The following is a 20,683-nucleotide window of genomic DNA, read 5'->3' on the forward strand; positions in this document are numbered from 1 at the left end:
CTCTCTGTTCATACCCTGACATTCAAATGCTCCCCTAGCCCCTTTCAGGTGCCCTCCTGGTACAGGAGATGTGTGCCTTAAGCTGGTAGTGAGGGCACACGGGAAGGAGTTGCCCAGCATGGTCACAGTCTAGGAATGGGATTCTTCTCAGGAACTGTGTGTATGTGGTGGTGCAGTGACCCAGTCATTATTCAGCATTGAACATCTACTTTTCCAGGAGCTGTCAGTGTCAGCCTGAGCCCAGATAGCCCTGGGCCAGCCTGGCTCAGCCACCATCAGTGGGCTGATTAAACAGCCTGTTGTAACAGTGTAAATCAGGTAGGAGTCATTTAGTGCAGCTGCATTGGGAAGAGGGACAAAGTGTTTACCAGTGACCCCCAAGTCTGTCTTCAGGGTCTGGACATGAGGCTCAGGCTTTGACAGCGGGCAGGAGGAGCAGAGCTGAGAGTCCTGGTCAGGGTGTGGTCCTGCCAGAACCAACCCATCACTATCAGCTCCAGTCTCTCCTGCAAGGTGGTCTGACAAGTTCTCAGACCTGTGTGAGGTCTTTGGGAGACAAGCTCCCTCTGTCTGACTCCAGGCTTCAGCCTTTCTCTTCCTCAGCGTGAGACTCCTGGGAAAATTCCAGTGCCTTGGGTTCCATTGTTTGAACAGCCTGATGGCAGAAGGGAGGGGCACAAGAGTCTCTTCAGAATTTCTTTGCTCCAGCTAGGATGGTGGGAGTTTGTCAGCGGCCTCCCCGAGACCCCCTTACTCTGCATCTTCAAAGCACTGCCAGGCCTAAGGAAGAGCAGCTAGAAGCTTTCATTCTTCTGAGGCTAGGGTCTCACCAGCATGTCTCCATTGTGTGCCTGTCCATCAAGTAGAGAAGCAAGTACTGGCTCACTCCACGCCCACCCATTCGAGAGAAAAAGGCCTTGCTTCAGAGAAAGGAAGCTTACGGTCAAAGGAAAGAAACAAGAAGGGGCCCGCGGGAGAGAGCTGCGGGAAGTAGGAAAGTACGCAGAAAAACCCATCCTGGGTCCTTTGCGCTGAAAGCTGTCAAGGGCCTTTAGCAGGAGATCTCAAATCCCTCATCAATTACCCTTTCATTACCCTCTGAAGGATTAGCTCTCCCCAAATCCCTCCTTCCATTGAGGCCCTTTCCTGTACTCCGGCTGATCCCAGCTCTGTACAATGGCAAGCCTGCGGTACTGTTCCCTGCTGGTATGTTGAGGAGTGGGCCTCGGTGTCCCCCAGAACTGCTGTTTAAATCTTTCAAACTGTTCTTTAATCTTTGCCTCACTAACGTGGGCTCAGCAATCCTGGCTTCCGACGGCTCCTGCCTGCAATGTCTGACATCTTAAAGCTCGTAATGAAATGTCACGTTGAGCAACTTTGAGCCCATTTAGCTCTTTGCCACCATCAATTTTCTGACATTATAGAATAATCACGGGTCTCGGTTGCCTGTCAGTTTCCGCATAGAACAAAGGACGGGGCTTTCTGCCCAGCAGCAAGGTCTGGAGGGACTTCTGAGTGACATGTCAGATTGGAGCCTGAGATTTGATGGTGTTGTCCCAGACTGGGCCCCATCATCTCAAGCTGCAAAGGGACATGGGGAAAGTTACAATGCAACTGTCGGCTGGGATCAAAAGGCCAGTGGTGGGTCATGAGCTGAACTTGTGTAGCGTAGATTGGGTCCCAGTGACCCATGTAAAAATGCAGGGATACCATTGTCTGCACTGAGGTTAGGCAGTGGGGAGTCCCAGGCCCTGTAACTCCCTGGGAACCCAGCTCTGAGTCCTGACTGAGCAAGCATCTCCCGTGATGGGAATAATGGCATCACATAATCATTCTAGGGAGCATACCCCATTTCTTTGCATGGCCTGAAGGCTGGACATCCCAGATTCAGATGCTGTGGGGGCACCAGATCCTGGGGCACAGATGCTCTTTCTCACTGTGTCCTCATGTAATATGGAGCCCTTCAATAAGGGCTCTAATTCTACCCTCATCACTTTGAAGGTGGGACAGCAACATGAAAATTTAGGATTTACATGAACAGAGTCTATCAGGGAGCTAATGCACAAATGGCTGATTATGGCACATACCTTCATCACATGCTGGCCCTGACCTCTGCCAGTATTTAAAAAACAAAAAAAGCTGGGGACAGGGAGGTAGCCAAGTCAGCAAGAGCACTTGTATAAACATGAGGACAGGACCTGAGTTCGAATCCCCAGAGCCCAAGTAAAAATTTGCCATCAGTGTTTTAGATGTTTTTATATTTGGGGCCACACAGAACAATTTCATCATTTTAGTCCCTGACCTGGGTCATGGTGACTGATAATAGGAGGTGTCCTTCAGAGGAGCTGTGTGGTAAGGGCAGGCCCTGCCTAAGGACTTTTGGGAGCATACAGAGCTCATGCCCGGGTCTGATCCAGGCAGATCCAGAGATCACCACCCAGTGCAGGATCCTCCAAGTGAAGACAATTGTGAAATACACTGTAGCTATAACAAATGCTTAAGGAAGCAGGACTGTGACTCCATGCTGTTCCGGCCCAGGCCCGGCTCCTCCTCACTGCCTGTCTTGTGCTGTCCTAGCCTCTGCACCCCAAGCCAGGGTGGCAATCTTGCTATTTTGGACTCCAGACATACATGGCTGTGCCCACACATGGATAAAGAAGTTTTTCTCTCCACAAGTCACGTTGCTGTCACAAAATCAGGGTACAAGTCTCACCATTTATAGAGAGGACCCCGGTGCACCTGTGTCGCAGTCTGTATCTATGAAGTGAGGGTGTATTGTCTGAGCTGCCATGACACTGGGGGTTGTGTAAAAGGGGGTCCATGTGGAGGAAGGGGTTCTGTGATGGTATGTATGGTGCGGATTGTCAACACTAGGGAAAGCATTATCAGGACGACAGGAGCACTAGGAAGATGAAGTAGTCAGCTTCCCTCTGGACCTTTCTCCCTTGATCTGATGCCCAGCATTGAGGTCTGACCCTGCTTCTCTCTGAGCCTCCTTGGCCCCTTCCCGCAGCCTCCTCTGAGCATGGTCTTCACCCTCTATTCCATCTCAGCACAGAACCCGGCTGATCTGTGCCACAGGGCCTGTGGCCAAGCAAGCACAGAAGGCCCAGCTCCAGCGTCCTAGCGCCAGTGTTTGGCCTCTGGCTCACATGAAAGAAGCAGGCGATTCCCACTTTAATATTAAATGTTTCTTTCTCAATACAGTCAAGGGTTGTTGGATCTTGGTCAGCCTGGATCCCAGCAGTTTAGAGCCCTCATACCCCTCCCCCTTCAAACAAGTAAAAAGTGTTCCAGAACCAGGGACCTGGTGCTGTGATGTTGGGCAAATTGCTTAACCTCTCTGCTTCTCTGTTTCATCCTGTAAAAAGAATGTGTTCTGCACGGCATGAGGGTGCACACCTTTAATCCCAGCACTTGGGATGCAGAGGCAAGAGGAACTCTGTGAGGTCAAGGCCAGCCTGAGCTGCATAGAGAGACCCCGTGTATAAAAAAAGAAAAAGAAAAAGGAAGGAAGGATAGTTTGACATTTAAGATAGGACTATGATTGCTTTTCCCTTGAGGAGATTTAGTGTCCCTCAGTCAGAATCAGTTCCGAGTTCTCTTCTGAGCCTGCCCTTTGGACACAGTGTAGCACCTCCCAATCCTCCTTGCCATGGTTTGTTTTCTCCTGAAACCATTCCTTCTGTTTCTGATGCTGGTGGACACAAGGTTACCCCACCTCCACAGCAGTGTGGTACTCTCCTGCCAGTCAGTAACTGCAGCCGACACGCCAGGGAACTGAATGTGCAGAACAGGAGACTGGAGGTGTCAGAGCCCAGCCGTCTAACACTGCCCAAGGTCTTATTTTGTTGTCTTAGAGATAAAGCCCATGATAGTAACACTATAAGGGCAAGAACTTCAGAGGCAGGTGGACATGGCCCTGGCCTCTGCCATGGTACCATGCCCCAGGGCAGAGCTTCTTTCTTCTGGGGCCTGGCTCCTCTCACAGACTCCCCAAGCAAGGCCCTTGTCTCCTGTTACCTCCCCATAGGCAGGGAAGGGTTTTACAGAAGGGTTTACTCCCTCTCAGGTCCTGAAGGATGCTTGGGTGTGTTGACTTGAGTGTGTCCTCAGCTCAGAGCACTGAGGTTTCCAGACGTCTCAGGCATCACAACTCTGCTAAGGGTATCCACAGTCCTGACCCCCAGCTCTCAGAATCAAATGATACAAGCCTGTAATCAATCACCCACTTGTCATGGAACACCATCCCTGTTCCTGGCCTTGCAGGCCTCCATACTCCCAGCCTCTGCTCACTTCTGCTCTGTTCCTGGCCTCTGATAACAGCACCTCCCTCTTCTCAGCCTCCGTTGCTGTTTCGTACTTTTCTCATCATGGTCTCCTGGTACCACTGTGTCAATAAAAATGACAATTTCGCCTCCTTATGTCTAAGACACAGCTGCATGTACCTAGCACATGCTCAGCATCCATTCATACATGCTTGCTGAGTGCTTCATCTTAGCTGTCCTGAAGAGCACAGTTCTACCCATGGTTGCTTCCCTGGGGCTGCTGACACTGCCCTCGCATAGACACCCAGTAGCTGGATAAATGATGTGGTGGTCCCAGTTGGAGGTTTCTGAAGCCCCGTGCTTTGAACAATGGCTGAGATGGTGAAGTCTCCCACCAGACATAAGCAACATTTGTCTTTTGTCTTTGGGGTGGGAGGATCTTTGTTCTGACAGTCTTGAGGATTTTGCTGTTAGTTTAGTTTCCTGTTTATTTATCTCTTCATATCCGTGGCCCATTTGGTTTGGGTTGTTTTGATTAATGTATTTGTATGTGTGTGCTGTGTGCTCACATGATTTCATGAGTGCTGTGTACACGTGTGAACCCTTGGAGCAGAAGAGGAATTACAGGTGACTGGAGCATTGTGTGAGTGCGGGGAACCTAACTCAGGTCCTCTGCTCTCTTACAGTACAACTTCCTAGAAGTCTTAACTAGAAATAGGTTTTAGATGTGTGTGTGTGTGTGTGTGTGTGTGTGTGTGTGTGTGTGTAAATGCTTTGTCTGCATGTTTCAAATATGTTCTCTGTCTACAGACACTGGAAGAGGGCATCAGGTGCCCTGGAAATGGAGTTAAGGAGTTACAAATAGTTGTAAGCAAACACAGCCAGTGCTCTTAACCAGCATAGCTTGGATTAGTAAGAAAGGGCATTAGGATGCTTCTCCCTTTGTTCTGGAACAGTGGCCATATCCTCATGGCTCTGACTTCTAGCCGGAAGCCACCACCAGGATTCCCAAATGGGGCATCTTATTTCTGTCTTGATGTCCCTACTCATCAGATAAGTACTTTATAGCCTGGGAGCCTCAGTTTTGTCCTTTGTAAGACAGTGAGAAATCAGCTGTGGCTGGTAACTTCGGGGCTTCATGGAGGCACTCCGCATGACAGTTCTTGGCACAGCATTCTGCATGTGTCACCTGAAAATCTCAAGCTCTGATGACCATCCTCTTGCCTCTGCTGACTTCCTGAGGGCAGTATTCACAGCAAACATTCAGCGGTTGTGTCTACCTTTACAAGTTATGTGTTCATAAGTCACCCAACCACCAGTGAACACTGTGGAGAGCTAGTCTGGGCCAGGCACCCGCCACTAAGAACAGAGGAGTTAGGCCCTATTCCTGCCTAGATACCTAGAAAAGCCACCCATGTGGACAGGAGTTGTCCTAGAAGGTGACAGGAACAAATGTAGTTTGGGGTTGGCCCTGTATCTGTTCCTTTTTCATAGAACAATGAAATATCTGAGATGGGGTCACTTTATAGTTCAAAGATGTTCATTTTGACTCATGGTACTGAATATTCAAGGTCAAGAGCCCGCCTCTTGGGATAGTCCTGGTGCTGGCCACATCACAGGGCAGTACAGGGCCTCACTTGGCAATGTCTCTCTCTCTCCTCACAGAGCTTCAGGGGCTCATACACCAGGCTCTATCCTGGGGACCTATTTAAGCTAATTGGCTCCTTAGGGTTCCACCCCTGAACAGCACAGTGGGATTAGCTTCCACTGTCTTCATAGCTCACAGTGGTGATCAAACTTCAACACTGAATCTTAGAAGATGCTCCACCTATATCTGCACTGTAGCATCTTGTGAGGGGTTGGCTGATAGGTTTCCTTTTGAGATGTATATGTGTGTATATACACTAGAGTGTATGTGTGTGTTACATTTGAGTGTAGTACTTTCAGAGGTCAGAATAGGGCAGTATATCCCCTGTAACTGGAGTTACTGGTAGTTATGAGCACCATGTGGATGCTGTGAACTGAACCTAGGTCCTTTACAATCCTAATCAATTGATTACTTAATTGCTGAATCACCTCTTCAGTCCTTGGCTGGTGTGTTCTGACACTGACTGTGTATGTGCAGTGCAGTGGGTCTGGGAGTGGGGGGTACATGAGGGGGTGTTAATCAGCATCTCCTGGAGTAGGTGGCATTCAAATATTTGGTTAGTCTGCCAAGGGTATATAACACAGATTTAGGTGTAATGGTCCAGACCTGTCTACTCTGGGAGTGGAGGCAGGAAAATCGGGCTTTCCCAAGGCTTGCTCTCAGCCTGCTTTCTATGCCTATACATTTGAAGGCCCAGCCCATGAAGTGGTTCTGCTCACATTCAGGGTGGATCCTCGACAATCAAGACAATCCCCTGCAGATGTACCCCCAAGCCAATCTGATCTATACAGTTGCTGGCTTGAGACTCTTTCCTTAAGTGATTCTAGGTTGTGGCAAGTTGACAAGTGAAACCAACCATCAGAGCCACACAGCAAGTTCAAAGCCAGCCTTGGGTACACAGGACTCTGTCAACAAGCAAACAAACAGAACACTACATAGTGGCCAGTGGTGCAGTCAGTGGACAGATACACGGGATGCCTGTAGGGCTCGATGCTAGTGTGAGTGCCTAGTTAACCCTTACCTTTTCTGACCTCAAGACCCCCACAACATGTGTGCCCCAGGGTCCCTGAGAGCAACGAGCACTATTACTAGAGACCCAGGTTAGAGGCTAGCCAGTCTACACCCTCTCTGCCTAGCCTAGTGATCTTGCCCAGATCTTACACCTACCTCCGTTTCCTCATCTGCAAAGTGGGAAAGCAATGTCCGGGCAGGGTCAGTGAGAAGGCTGAACCTGTTCACTTGTGTGGCCCTGGCCTTCCCTCAGCCAGCGGCATGGAAGGGACAGGTTCTGCACCATCCAGGGTACCCAGTGACCCTGATCGCTCCCCAACGTCCTGCAGCTGCCACCTTTATGGAGCACTGGAAACGGAAGCAGATGAGACTCAACTACCGCTGGGACCTCACAGGCTTCGAGGAGGAGGAGGTGAGTAGCTGTGTCTGTCCTCCCCGGGCCCCCCTCTGCCATTTCCTCCAGCTCGCATGGATGCCCCAGGTCCAAGGCGCGGCTCCTGTGGCTCCTCCACTCATCGTCCTGGTATTCCTTGGTTACCAGGGCAACTGTTTTCCATCTACCAGTGTTTTCTGTCTCCATGCTCCCAAAGACACAACACCCAGGAGTGTGGGCTCGGGTGCTGGCCAGGGCTCCCCACACTGACCTCATCACATCTGCGGCTGTGGGGTGTGGGCAGGGAGTCGCTGCTGTCCACAGGCCGCCTTCCTCTCCGTCCCCCATCCAGATCATCCCTCAGTCTACAAGCAGGGGAGACTGGAAAGCCCGGCAGAAACTTTAATAACTGGCTCAGTGCACACATGGCCGGGTTCCAAAGTGGAGATGCTCAGTTGTAGATGGCCCTGGAGTCAGAGACAGTGGGTCTGCTCAGAATCTCCTGACTGCCATCTCCAGCAAGACTACCCTGTTAGAGTCACTAGGGAGTACTGTCCCCCAAGGAGAGCCTTGATGTAGAGCAGGCTATTCCCTGCACATGCTGAGGCATGGCCACGAGCTGGTGCAGCAAGCCCTCTCCTTTACTTTCTACAGTATAATCTTTAGGAGCCAGCCTCCCGGGAGCTGGGGTTACAGATCTGAGGCAAACCAATAGCACGCCCCACCCACCCTCTTTGAGATTATAGCTCAGGCTGCCTCTTACTTGCTACATCATCAAGGATGACCTCGAACTCCCAACCTTCTAGGCTCTATGTCTAGAGGGTTGGGATCTCAGGTGGGTGTGCATTGCCACATCTGGTTTAATCAATACTAAGAATCTAACCCAGGGCCTCATACACGCAAACACTGTCCCATCTCAGTTACCTTGCCAATGCCTCTCAAATGCTTACTTTTTATAAGCGAGGCCCTGTTTATGTTTTTGATGTTACAAATCTGTCTCCCCCTTCCTGCCTCCCTCTCCCTCCCCCCTCCCTCTCCTCTCTGCATCTTGAACCACACGAAACAAGCGCTGCCACTAAGCCCCAGCTGTGTGTCCTTATAAAACTCACACGGCTCACACCCTCCTGAGTCCCAGACTGCTGGTTACTCTTGACCACATGTGCCTTTCAAAGAGCCTGCGGTGGCTTCTGTTCAATGCTGAATCCATGCTGTTCCATGCTCTCATCGGCAGCCAGGTTATGGTTATAAGCCAGGGTTCTGGACCACAGTACTCAACTTCATCTGATCTGATACCTCCACTGCTGTGTGACCTGCATTATATCAGTTAACATCTCTGTGCCCAGTGCCCTTTACTGCCCCATAGGCATTGAGAAACAAGCCTCCTTGACCAGACTGCGGAGGTCTCTTTCTGGGCTCAGGGCACAGAAAGCTTCCCAGAGAGTTACTTGATTAGCCTTAGCCAGGCCTCACCTGTCACCCACCCATGTAACAGCGTCTGTCCTCTTTCACAGAGAGTCCATTTTACAAATGGCTGGTGCTCTGTACATGGTGCAGAGCACCATGGGTCTTACTATCCTGGTGGACACACTTCCAAGATGTCCTGAAAGCTGAGGGGAATAACTCACCACCCCCCATCTTGACCCCACCACGGCAAGATCCCTAGGGCTTGATTTCTGAGAGGTATCCCTGAGACCACCAAGCTTACAACCCCAGTGGGCCTGAGCGAGTCATCCAAAGTAAGACACTCATATCCCACGGCTGACCATGGTTCTGGTGGAGTGGATGGCCTCAGGTAAAGAGGCTGCCTCTACCCTTCTACCCCCCACTTGGTGGTCTGAACCCCAGGTTGTTCCTTCTGGATGCAGAAGGAAACCAGGTCATTGTTCCGTGCGCTTCGCCGTTGAGCTGAGAATTGTGGGAAGCTTACAAAACTGGCATCTGACTTTGCCATCATCCTGGTTCTACAGAGAAACAACCTCAGTAATGCTTCTTTCTGTTTTTGTCTTTATTCCCGGTTCCCCGCAGGAAGCTGTCAAGGTTTGGAATTATTTTTTTGATCACTCTGCCTTCTTCTAGCCTGTCTCTGGGGAGAGGGACCTTGGCACACACATTCCTGTCTTTCCGCCGGATGTCTCCTCACGGCTCTCACCTGGGCTCTGCTTTCTCCTGGTCTCACCTGACCTGTTCTTTCCTTCCAGCACCTGCTGAATTGCTCTCGGCCAGAGGCCTGGCACCTCCAGCCTGCCTGTGCTTGCTGCCTTTTGCTACAGCTCTTTTGAGCCCTGTGGCTACTGAACAGAATATTCAGTTCACAGCTGGGTGTTCATTGACACCTGGCACAGCCAAGATCCTATGCAGGTCACAGAAGCCAGACCCTCTGGCCATTCCATTGAGCTAGGGTTTCTAGCAAGAAGGGAGTCCAGGGCTGAGATTCAGGCCAAGTTCAGGGAGTTTTATGTCAGAAATATGACAGCCAGCTGTGAACTGGTCCCCAGGGTCCCCCAAGGCAAATACATAAACTCATGTTGAGGGACTCAACACTAATACAGTCTTTCTTGACTTGATGTTTTTCTCAGGATCATCCCAGAGCAGAGTATGAAGCCAGAGTCTTAGAGAAGTCACTGAGAAAAGAATCCAGAAACAAAGAGGTACAGAATCTGCTTTTTTACTTCCCACAGTGAGATGCTGTGTGTCTAAAGTGTGATCAGGGATAAGCAAACACTATGTGTCTGAGGTGTGACCAGGGGTCAGCAAACACTATTGTTTATCGGGTATGGCCAGGAGTCAGCAAAAACTATATGTTCCCAGGTATAGTCAGGTGTCAACAAATACTGTGTGCTCTCTGCAGACTAGGGCTTAGCTCAAATTGTAAATATTTAAGCTGTGTAAGCCTATACCACAGTTACTCAGCTTTGCTACTATAGTGTGAACAAGGCTATTGACAAAAGGTAAACAAATATGTAAGACTGTGTTCCCATAAAACTTGATTTACAAAAAATGGGCCTGGGGCCAGATTGGACCAAAAGACCAGAATTGGCCCAGCTCTGCTCTAGACTGTCCCCTGATGTATCCTGAAAGTGACCTCAACTTCAGCAAACATGTCACCCTGGATCTGGTTGCTGGGAAGGCTCTGCCCCACCCTATACAACCTGTGTTCTGGGTTGAACAATGAATTGGGAACATTTGTAGATCTGGTCTGTGAGCTTCTTGCTTCTTCATGTCCTAAAGTCTAAGACACAGGGACAGGGACAAGATGTGTGTGTCGTGATGTGCTTCAGGTCTTTTTATAATAAACTGTCCCCAAGCCTTTTTTCCTGATTGGCAGCTTGTATGTGAGGTGCACACTTGCTGCATACCTCAAAGCATTGACCTGTTATTGATGGTTTCTCTATGAGGGGGATAGGCCAGGGCCTCCAGGCTGCTGGGTCATCTTGGTACTGTGCAGTACTGGGCAGTTAGAAAATATTCTTCCGGGCTCATGGTTTTTCTGATGTCCTTGCACCTTCAGCCTCTGGAATAACAAGACAAACCCTGGGCTCTCACCTCTTTTGTTACCGTGTCCCATGTGCAGAGCTTATGGTACCAAGCAGTTTCAGGATATGGTCTTTACAATTACATGGAGGTGGGTACAGTAGAGGCTTGTGCAAGGTTCCATTCTTATAGCCAGGAAAGAGGTACATCTCCCAGAACACCCCAAAGGGATTGAGCAGTACTCAAGAATGAACAAAGGAAGCAGGACCAGATGTGGTGGGGCTCACACCTTTCATCCCAGAACTTGGGGGGACAAAGGTAGGCAGATCTCTGCCAGCCTGGTCTACACAGTAAGTTCTAGAACAACCAGGGCTAGACACTTGAGCCCATGTCTCAAAAAGAATAAAACTATATAAGCAATTGGGTCACTCTCAGGTGTGTTCAGCGTTCTGACACTGAGGTACAACATTGTCATCTATAGAGTGGAAAGAGCCTTACCTTCAAATTGCAAAAATAAATGGCAAAAAAAAAAATCATGTTTGAAGTTTACAACTTTATGTTGGGTCACATCCATAGCTATGGCAGGCCTTATGCAAACCATGGACTGGACAAACTAGCCAGAAGCTATCTGTCTGATCTAACAGATCAGCCAGGCAGTTCCTTCTGAACACAACCTGATGGCCTCCCCAAGAGAGACCCTACAAGCCCCAGGCATGTCCCCAGGGCACTTCTCTGGCTCTAAGACTTCATGGAGAAATCTCAGGAATCAATCTGAGCTCTCCTCCTCAGTACTGTGGGCCTAGTGGCTTTCTGGTCACGAGACTCAGCCTGGAATGAACACAGAGAAGTGTCTGCTCGTCCCTAAAGCCACAGAGTTTTGCAGCCCCCATATCCCACACCTGTCCCAGAAAGCAACTTTAGAGAGCAGCCGCTGCCTCACGCTGTCTCAGCCCCAGCTCTTGAACAACAAGAGAGCCACAAAGATTTTAGGAGGGTATATTTCTCTCTCTTTTTTGTTTGTTGTTTTTTGTTGTTGTTGTTGTTGGTTTTGTTTTGTTTTGCTCTGTTTTTGTTTTGAGTTTGGGGATTTCAGTTTTTGCAGACTTGCAGAAAGATGGGGGCCCTGAGCCTACAGGGTTCATATAGCCACATTCGTTCTCCTGTTTCTTGTGGCTCCCGGGACAGCTTTGCACTGACTTTTCCCCAGCTATGGGGGGAAAAAGTTACTTCATGTGGTTTTATTCTTTTTTTAAAAATTACATTTATTTGTATGTTTATGACACAGCGCATGTGTGGAGATCAGAAGACAACCTTAGGAAGTCTGTTCTCGCTTTCCATAGTGTGGGTCCTAAAGTATCAAAAAACGGGTCAGCTGATGTGACCATAAGCACTTTTACCGGCTGAGCCTTCTTGCTGGTTCATGGTTTATATAGCCCACGCTGGTTTCCCACTAGCTGTGGAACTGAAGATTACCTCAAATGTCTAATCCTCCAGCCTCCCATCTTCATGTGCTGGGATTCCAGGGATGTGACACCATGTGTTTGTGTGGGTCTGGGATCCATTCTACCAACAAGCTACAGTCCAGCCCCATGAAATTGGTTTATTAAAACAGATCAACCACTGATTGGCATGTCACCTGTGCTTCTGGGTGTGACCCCTTTCTGTGTGGTAGTGGGGACAGACCCATGTTTTCCATGCTCTGACCCATTGAAATCACAGCCTGATAAGTTACGGAAAGAGCCTATGGGGACTACAGGCTGGATTCTTTATTCTGGAAACTTCTCGTTCCCCTTGCCCTGACCTTGAATTGAGACTCTGTTGTGTGTTAACTTGTTTAAAATGCCAAGAGCCCAAGTCAGCCTTGGCAAATGGTGCTCACAGAGAGAGTGAGCCGTTGCCTAGACCCACATCCAAGATCAGCAGTGCCATGCCCTCCTTCTGCCACCCAGTGCTCTCTTTCCCCGCCCACCCTCAGAAGCGCCGGAATGTTCCAGAAGAACCAACCAACAAATGGAAGCAGAGAGTTAGGACAGCCATGGCAGGGGTGAAATTGGTACTTCTCTGTTTGGGGGCAACTCAATCCTTGACACCGTTCTCAGGCCTCCTTGGCCACTGTGTCTGTCCCTGGCTACCTCTGTGGTGTGTTCTCAGAACATTCCCATCTGTGTCCCCTCTCCACTTCCCACCTGCAGCCTGCCATGTGTTGCTATGTCACTGCATGGCTGTCAGGGATCCACAAGGGGCAGAGGCAGCTTTGTGTGGGGTTCTGGAGACATGCTTGTCACGAGTGTCCATGATTGCGTTTTTGTTTTCTTGTGAGCATGCATGCAGACACCTCTGGAATGAGAGGCCTCCTGTGTGACGTCAGTGCCAGCATGCTGGGCTCAAATGTGTTTTTGTCTTTGAAAGCCCCTCCCCCATACACTTGAAACTCTGCAGGCTAGTGACCAACTGCTCTCCAAGGTCCTTTCAGGCCAGACAGCTCAGGGCCCAAGAGGCTAGTGACCAATTGCTCCCCGAGGTTCCTCCAGGCCAGCCAGCTCAGGGCCCAAGAGAGCCTTGGCGAGCTATGTGGCCCCAGGTCAACATGGCCTTACAGTGCTCTGGGTTCTAATATGCAATGCTAGCCACTTGTTCCAACCTGCTCAGCAAAGGAGAAATAGCTATTATGGTCTGCACCCAGACAAATGGCCCAACAGCTTAGGACCTGGAGCCTGGACAGGAAGTTGCTGAGCGAGAAGAGTGTCCCAGATGTGGGCCACTCCCTCTCAGGTCACACAGTTCTTAGGGAGCTATGGGCAATGCCATGCCCATGCGGAGGAAGCCTACTAGCCCCTGAGACCATCCCTTCTCTGTCCCCGTGTGACCCTGTTCACAGGGGACTAGGCCCTGTGTGCTTCTCCTCTTGCTGTGCTGTCATGTTTGCTCAGCACCTTCTGGAAGTTTCTGAGTTTTTGTGCATACTCCTGTCCACCCACTAGGGTGGTTCCCAGTGAGTGAGCAGATGGTTTCATGTTGCAGACCGACAAGGTGAAGCTGACCTGGAGGGACCGATTCCCAGCCTATTTCACCAATCTTGTCTCCATCATCTTCATGGTAAGTTCTAGAAGGTTCGAGGGGCTTGGAGTCAGGGATGACCTACACTCATCTTGGGACACAATGAGACAGAAAGGGAGTGAAGGACACCCTTCTTCCATTCCTAGGTTGAGATGTGCTAGATTTTGTAGTGGTCCTGGAGTATGTGATGTGAATCCAGTGACACACAGTTTTCCCTAAGTGGGGCTTCGCACCAGGATCTCCTCTGTGCCCTCAAAACCGAACTGACAAATCTTAGAGAAACCAGTAACAAAATTTCACAAGATGGCCAGGCATGGCAATATATTCTTGTAATCCTGGCACTCAAGAAGCTGAAACAGGAGGATTGCTATAAGTTCAAGACCAGCCTGGGCTGCATAGTGAGGCTTCTCAAAACAAAATCTAAGAAAAAGAGGAAGAACAGGACAGGTGGCTCTGGGCTGATTCTAATGACCCAGCAAATGCCTCATGGTTCTTTAGAGCCTCCTATTCCCATCCACCCCACCAGGCCTCTACCTCAAACCACCTGTGCCTTTTGCAACCTTCATGTGGCACCAGCCACTTGTCACCTTTATCTAGCCTGGGAGGTTTTGATGAGATCCTGGCACAGCCGCCTAACCTCTCAGCCCAAGATTCCCTTCAGCTCCAAGGGCTTCCCAGGGAATGATCCATTCAGTCTTCACAGCTGGCTGGGCCTGACTCCATAATGCTGCTGGTGAGGACACGGATCAAAAGGCTGTTCCTCGGAATGCCAAGTCAGAAGGGGCAAAGCTAGCAGCTTATTTCTCATCTGTTCCAGGAGGGCCCCTCTTTCCATATAGACAGATAGCCTTGAGTCAGGCTGGGTTTTCTGGGCAGGGTACACCTCTCCTGGAAGACAGTGCAGGCCTCAGCTTCACCCATCTTTCCCCTGGAGAAGACAGGAACTCACTGGAGGTCAAGCTCAGTCTCATTTTCTCTGGTTCAGTTCACTGAAGTCTGTGCTGCCCAGGCTGTTCCTGAGCTTCTGAATCTTGGCCTCTGGTACTACAAACACACTCTCAGCCTCATTGTGAGGGTGGCATGTTCCCTCAGGTGCTGAGGCATAACCAGAGAATGACACCCTCAGCCCTCAGACAGTGCAGGGCAAAGCTCAGGACCAAGCAGCCCCACGGTCCAGCTGCTTCTAGCAAAAGGACCAGTGATGGTTTAGGAAGAGGGTGGGTAGCCTAGGGCCTGGTGTGACCAGAGGCACTGGCTTCCCTGGACTTCTGCTCACTCATCCTGATTACCCAACATCACTTCTGCATTCCAGGTAAAAAAGGGGGGAAGCTGAGAACAGGGCAGAAGATGAGCAGCGGAGTCTGCCTGTCTGGGAAGGGGGCTTCCTCAGAAGAACCTCCCACAATGTACCTCTGCTGCAGAAAGGCTTAATAAGGAATACAGGGTGAGCTAGCAGAGGTAGATGAATGAAGCCAGAGTAGACAGACACAGGAGCCAGCTGGTTGTCTTTCTCTGAAAGTCCTGTCACAAGAGATACAGGTTCATGGCTGATGGGGATGCAGCTTCATCCCTGACCCCAGAGTTCCATTCAGACACAGATGTTGATACCCCACACGTGCCAAGTCTGAGGACATCAGTGTGCATGGCCAGCTGGGGTGCAGGGCACGTGGCTTGTGGCTCCCTCGGAGCGGGAGGGTGGAGGGCTGCCTCTGCTGAGTCACCACAGACCCAGAGCATTCCCCATCTCTGCATGCTGGCACAAGAGACGTTCTTATGGCCAGGAGCGGCCACTTGGCAGGCCTGAGGGGTGTTCCAAGGAAAACCTCACTCCCTGGCACAGCTTGGGGTCTGGTATCCATGCCCTGTGCTTTCAGGGCATAGTGGGGGCTGCAGATGGTTTCCCAGGCAGGGTGTTTTTCTATTTAGTCACTAACAGATGTCTGAAAAGGCCTGGTTATGGCCCATAGTGTTCAGGGCAAGTCTTCTGAAGAGATTCCAAAGGACGTGTCCCCTGAGTGGGCAACATAGAGCAGCAGTGCCAGGAGCCACGAGGGATTATGCCAGCAAGAACAAGGCCTCCACTCCATCCAGGACATAGGGGCATAAGGGCCAGAGCCTGCCTAGAGCAGCCAAAACCTACACATTAAGTGGCTAAAGCCCAGCTATGCTTTGCTTTTCAAGCCTCAGACATGCCCACCGTCGCCCAGCAAGCTCTAGGGTGGGGTGTCCACACCCTTGGGCTGGGCAGAGACTGGGTCTTACCCATGGACCTATGCCAAAAGGAAAAGGAACCCAGACAGACGACTGTAGCAGGCGGAACAAACCTGTCACTAGCTTCCCACCCATCTCTCAGGCTCCAGCAGTCTGAGTTCCATGGGATGTTAAGATGGGGTTGGCTAGCTTTGGGACCTGCTGTTATGGAAGAGCTAAAAGGTAGCTCCAAGAAACCTGTGGGATGAGGACCCTGGCCATGTCCCAGCAAACCTGCAGGATGCCATCATCTGCCTGCCCACAGTGGCCGTGAGGGCACCTGGCCCGGCCTTGCATGCCATCTAAGAAGTCTGCTACCGTAGTCACCCCAGGTTGGGCAAGAAGCGTCCACAGCAGCCAGTCTGCTCTATCATCCACCAGAACAGCCACTGGGGTTGTGGCTACAGTGTCCTGGGCTCTACATACAGGACAATAAGGAATGATTGTACATAGATCTGGTAAACTTTAGGCTTGGAAGGACCAGCTAGTGAAGCCCTGTCCCAGCCACACGACCTCTCTGATCCTGGAAGTCTTTCCAGCTTTTTATTCTTGTTCTGTGGGTTGGCTCCTGCAGAGCACCCGGCATCTGGTGGGCACTCCAGTAATTTCAGCTTTAGTTCCGATGCAGGAAAATTGGGGGTTAGGAGCAGACAGGCAGGTTCCCAGGAGCTCTTCGCTTTCCCCAAACCACCTCTACCGTTCCCGCTAAGCATGTCTACGCCTGCCCTGCAGATCGCAGTGACATTTGCAATCGTTCTCGGAGTTATCATCTATAGAATCTCCACAGCTGCAGCCTTGGCCATGAACTCCTCCCCATCTGTGCGGTCCAACATCCGGGTTACAGTCACGGCCACCGCTGTCATCATCAACCTTGTAGTCATCATTCTGCTGGATGAAGTTTACGGCTGCATTGCCAGGTGGCTCACCAAGATTGGTGAGTGCCACATGCAGGACAGGGGAGGTAGCATGGGCCTGGTGCAGGGCCTGGTGCAGGGCTAGCCTTGGGGCGGGCAGCCTGGCCATCGAGCTCTGGCCAGTCCCAACTGCCCCTGGCCTGGCCTATCTGTGAGTGGCTAGCAGCTGGCCCAGTCAGCACTGTATGTCTCTCCTCAGAGGTCCCGAAGACAGAGAAGAGCTTCGAGGAGAGGCTAACCTTCAAGGCCTTCCTGCTCAAGTTCGTCAACTCCTACACTCCCATCTTCTATGTCGCCTTCTTCAAAGGCCGGTAGGAACTCCTCCATCCTGGTTCCTTGCCTCCTCCACTCTGGTAGAAGGCTCTGTCCTACCTTGTCCCTCTTGATGGTGGGAGGCCCCCATAGACCAGGGAATACAGGAAGTGTAGCTTCCATGGCCCATGATGCTCTGGGGAGGGCTGGCTTTAGCTGGGTCGACAGAGCATAGGGGTTCCCTAGTGATACAGACCTCAGGCAGTGGGGACCTTTGTCAATAGGCCCCAGACAACAGCTAAGATGGCAACCTCTGATAGTCCCCTCAGCAGGCCAGGTGGCACAGGGGTGTGTGTACTGAGGACCAGCCTGGAAAGGAGGGAGCCCATTTAAAATCCTGGTGGCTCTGACTGAGGATCCACATAGAAGCATAGGTTCTTTAGATGGCAGCTTCTGGGGGCTGAGTCCAGCTCCTCCCTAACTATTACCTCAACTCTCCCAGGTTTGTTGGTCGGCCCGGCGATTACGTGTATATCTTCCGCTCTTTCCGGATGGAGGAGGTAACACATCACCCACTTCCCAGCAGCCTTCTGCGTAGCTTCCTGTCCTCTGCACTTCTACACCACAGGGGGATACTTCCTTACATCTTCACACATCCACAGAGCTTTGTAATGTCACAGTCTCTTTCCCTGTCACGGTGATTAACACACCCTGACAAAAGCAACTTAAGGGAGAAAGGGTTGACTTCAACTCACAGCTCTAGGGTTCGGCATATCATGGCGGAGAAGTCACAGCAGCAAGGGTCACATCACATGGCCACAGACAGGAAACACAGCCACGAATGCTCCTGTTCTCTGTTTACACAGCCCAGGATCCCAGTGGGGAAAAGTCCACACCCTCCATCTCAGCTGAGACCAGTCTGAGCCACACAGAGAGATTCCATCTCAAGGAAAGAAGAAGGGAGGGGAAGATGGAGAGGGCATCCTGCCTAGTTTTTGTTGACACTTTTTTGGTTCGAATGTTTGCATTTTTTATTTTATAAAGATGCATTGATTTCTTAATTAGTTATATGTACATTTGTGTGTCTTCTTAAGTCTATGAACATCACACATGTTCAGGTGCCTACAGAGACCAGAAGGCATCAGAGCCCCTGGAACTGGTTATGAACCAACTGATACGGGTGCTGGGAACCCAGATCCTCTGCTCTCAGTAGCGCAGTCACTCTCGGGCCTTCTTTTTTATCTTAATTTTGCTACATTTACTTATTGTTGTGTGTGTATACGTGTGCATGTGTGGAGACCAGAGGACAAGTTGCCGGAGTCAGTTCACTCCTTCCACCATACGGTTCCCTAGGATTGAACTCAGTCTTGATGCTCAGTGGCGAGCACCTTTACCCACAGAGCTATCGAACCTGGCCTGCCTTATCAGTACATACTGATTACAGATGACAGAACTCATTACATGCTCGTACATATATGTAACATATTTTGATCATGTCCACCCTTTGCTCCTCAGTGTCCCCCTTAACAGCTCCTTCTTCCCCTTTCCTCTCCCCTTCAGCCCCCTCACTCCCAATTACCTCCCTTTGGGCTATTTTCCATTTTGTTAGGCTTTGACTATTTCCCTCCCCAGTTAAGGTAAATTAAGAAGGAAAAAAGCTAGACTTTAGCTGCGTCCTCTCTAACTCTAGCATGGCAGCATCCACTTCTCAGTCCTCAGACTGAGTGCTGGGGATGTCTGGCTTCTGGTCCTGTCATCTTCTAACACGGAGTCTTGACACACAGGCTTGCTCCACTGCATCTGTCAGTGACTCAAGTCTCTAGGTAACCAGTCAACATTTCCAGCCCACAGAAATCTCAGCTTACCACACATACACACATATACACATACACACACATACACACATACACACACACATACACACATTCACACACATACAAACATACACACACATACATATATACACACACATACACACAGAGATATACAGATACACACACACATACACACATATAGACATACACACACACATACACACACATATACATACACACACATACACACACATATACACATACACACACATATACACATACACCTGCACATACACACACATATACACATACACACATACACACATACACATACATACATATACACATACACACATACACACATATACATACATACATATACACATACACACACATATACATACACACATACACACATACACATGCACATACACACACATATACACATACACACACATACACACACATACAAACATACACACATACACACACACACATACACACACACACACATACACACACATACACACACACACACACACACACACACACACACACACACACACGACACTAGAGCCTTCCTGAGAAGGAATGAAGCACAAAGGGACGACCTCAGGCCCGGAATAATCCAACAGTGGAGGACACCTACTTCAGCTATCTGACCATGGCCCAGACACCCCAGGGCTTCCTCTGCAGGTGTGGGGTTTACAGAAAGTCTGCGAAATGTTTTTTGCTTCTTGCATGACATCCTCTTTTTTTTTTTTTTTTTTTTTTACAACAGACATTTATTTAAAGTGAGGCATATGTAGAGCAAATATTTCTTAAATTGTGATTCAGGTTGAAATAACTTCATTAAAAATCTGGTGAGATCAGGCACATCCACAGATTTTAACTACGAGATCACTTCTTTGCCCACTCTTCTCTCTCCTTTCCCGAATAACCTCTTTCATCTGGGGTTCAAGGTAGAATTTGTCCTCCTCATATTCTGTCCACTGATCCTTAGGCAAGATCTGATGCCTCGTAGTCAGGTCTGGGGCTCTCTTAATTCGAAACATTCTGTCATTATAAAGGTCCTCGGGAATAGTCAGGTCTAGGGCTCTCTTAATTCGAAACATTCTGTCATCATAAAGGTCCTCGGGAAGCCTTCTTATGGCTTCTTTTACATCTTCAGTTTCATGTAATGTATCATCTCGCATTGACCCCAGTTTATTGAATCCTGCAGCATTATAATACCACTTTCAAAATCCATCCAGTCACTTGCTTGATGCTGCAACTGCAGGTCGGCCCGCCATTTTTCGAATGACATCCTCTTATACTTGTGAGGCAAGCACTTCACTGACTGAGCCAAGACCCCTCCCCCTTTTTTTGAGACAAGGTCTACCATAGCTTGACTTTGAACTCGCATAGCTGAGTTTGACTTTGAACTCCTGATCCTCCTACCTCCACTTCTACAGTGCTGGAATTATAGGTGTGTACCACCATGCCTGGCTTCTTGGTGGCCCTCTCTGCATCACTCTAGGTACTGTCTCCCTGTGGATCTTCGTGTTCTCCCAAGGACACTGGTCACTGAAGCAGGGCAATGACTTCTTCCCAAAATAAGGTCTTATTCTCAGGGTTTCAGAAGG

General features: G+C 49.9%; 1 protein-coding gene and 1 pseudogene across 9 annotated transcripts in view; one reads left to right on the top strand and one right to left on the bottom strand.

The window, feature by feature from the left end:
* ANO1 (anoctamin 1) overlaps nucleotides 1-20,683 on the top strand; it is a gene marked incomplete at its 5' end in the record, with an annotated part of 147,934 nt that overhangs the window by 104,806 nt on the left and 22,445 nt on the right. For 3 of the 8 annotated variants that reach the window (XM_080911310.1, XM_080911313.1, XM_080911311.1), the window contains 7 exons: nucleotides 7,257-7,351; nucleotides 9,877-9,948; nucleotides 12,747-12,824; nucleotides 13,793-13,867; nucleotides 16,811-17,012; nucleotides 17,192-17,303; nucleotides 17,747-17,804. In XM_080911310.1, the coding sequence (XP_080767436.1) occupies nucleotides 7,257-7,351; nucleotides 9,877-9,948; nucleotides 12,747-12,824; nucleotides 13,793-13,867; nucleotides 16,811-17,012; nucleotides 17,192-17,303; nucleotides 17,747-17,804 (692 nt within the window). The remainder of the gene's footprint in view (nucleotides 1-7,256; nucleotides 7,352-9,876; nucleotides 9,949-12,746; nucleotides 12,825-13,792; nucleotides 13,868-16,810; nucleotides 17,013-17,191; nucleotides 17,304-17,746; nucleotides 17,805-20,683) is intronic. The other 5 variants (XM_080911312.1, XM_080911315.1, XM_080911314.1 and 2 more) reach the window with 3 other exon arrangements.
* LOC308416358 (cytochrome b-c1 complex subunit 7-like) lies at nucleotides 19,959-20,350 on the bottom strand (annotated as a pseudogene). The gene has a single exon. The product of its transcript is annotated as a cytochrome b-c1 complex subunit 7-like (transcript).

This window comes from Micromys minutus, assembly GCF_963924665.1.
Source record: "Micromys minutus genome assembly, chromosome: 2".
NCBI classification, from domain to species: domain Eukaryota; kingdom Metazoa; phylum Chordata; class Mammalia; order Rodentia; family Muridae; genus Micromys; species Micromys minutus.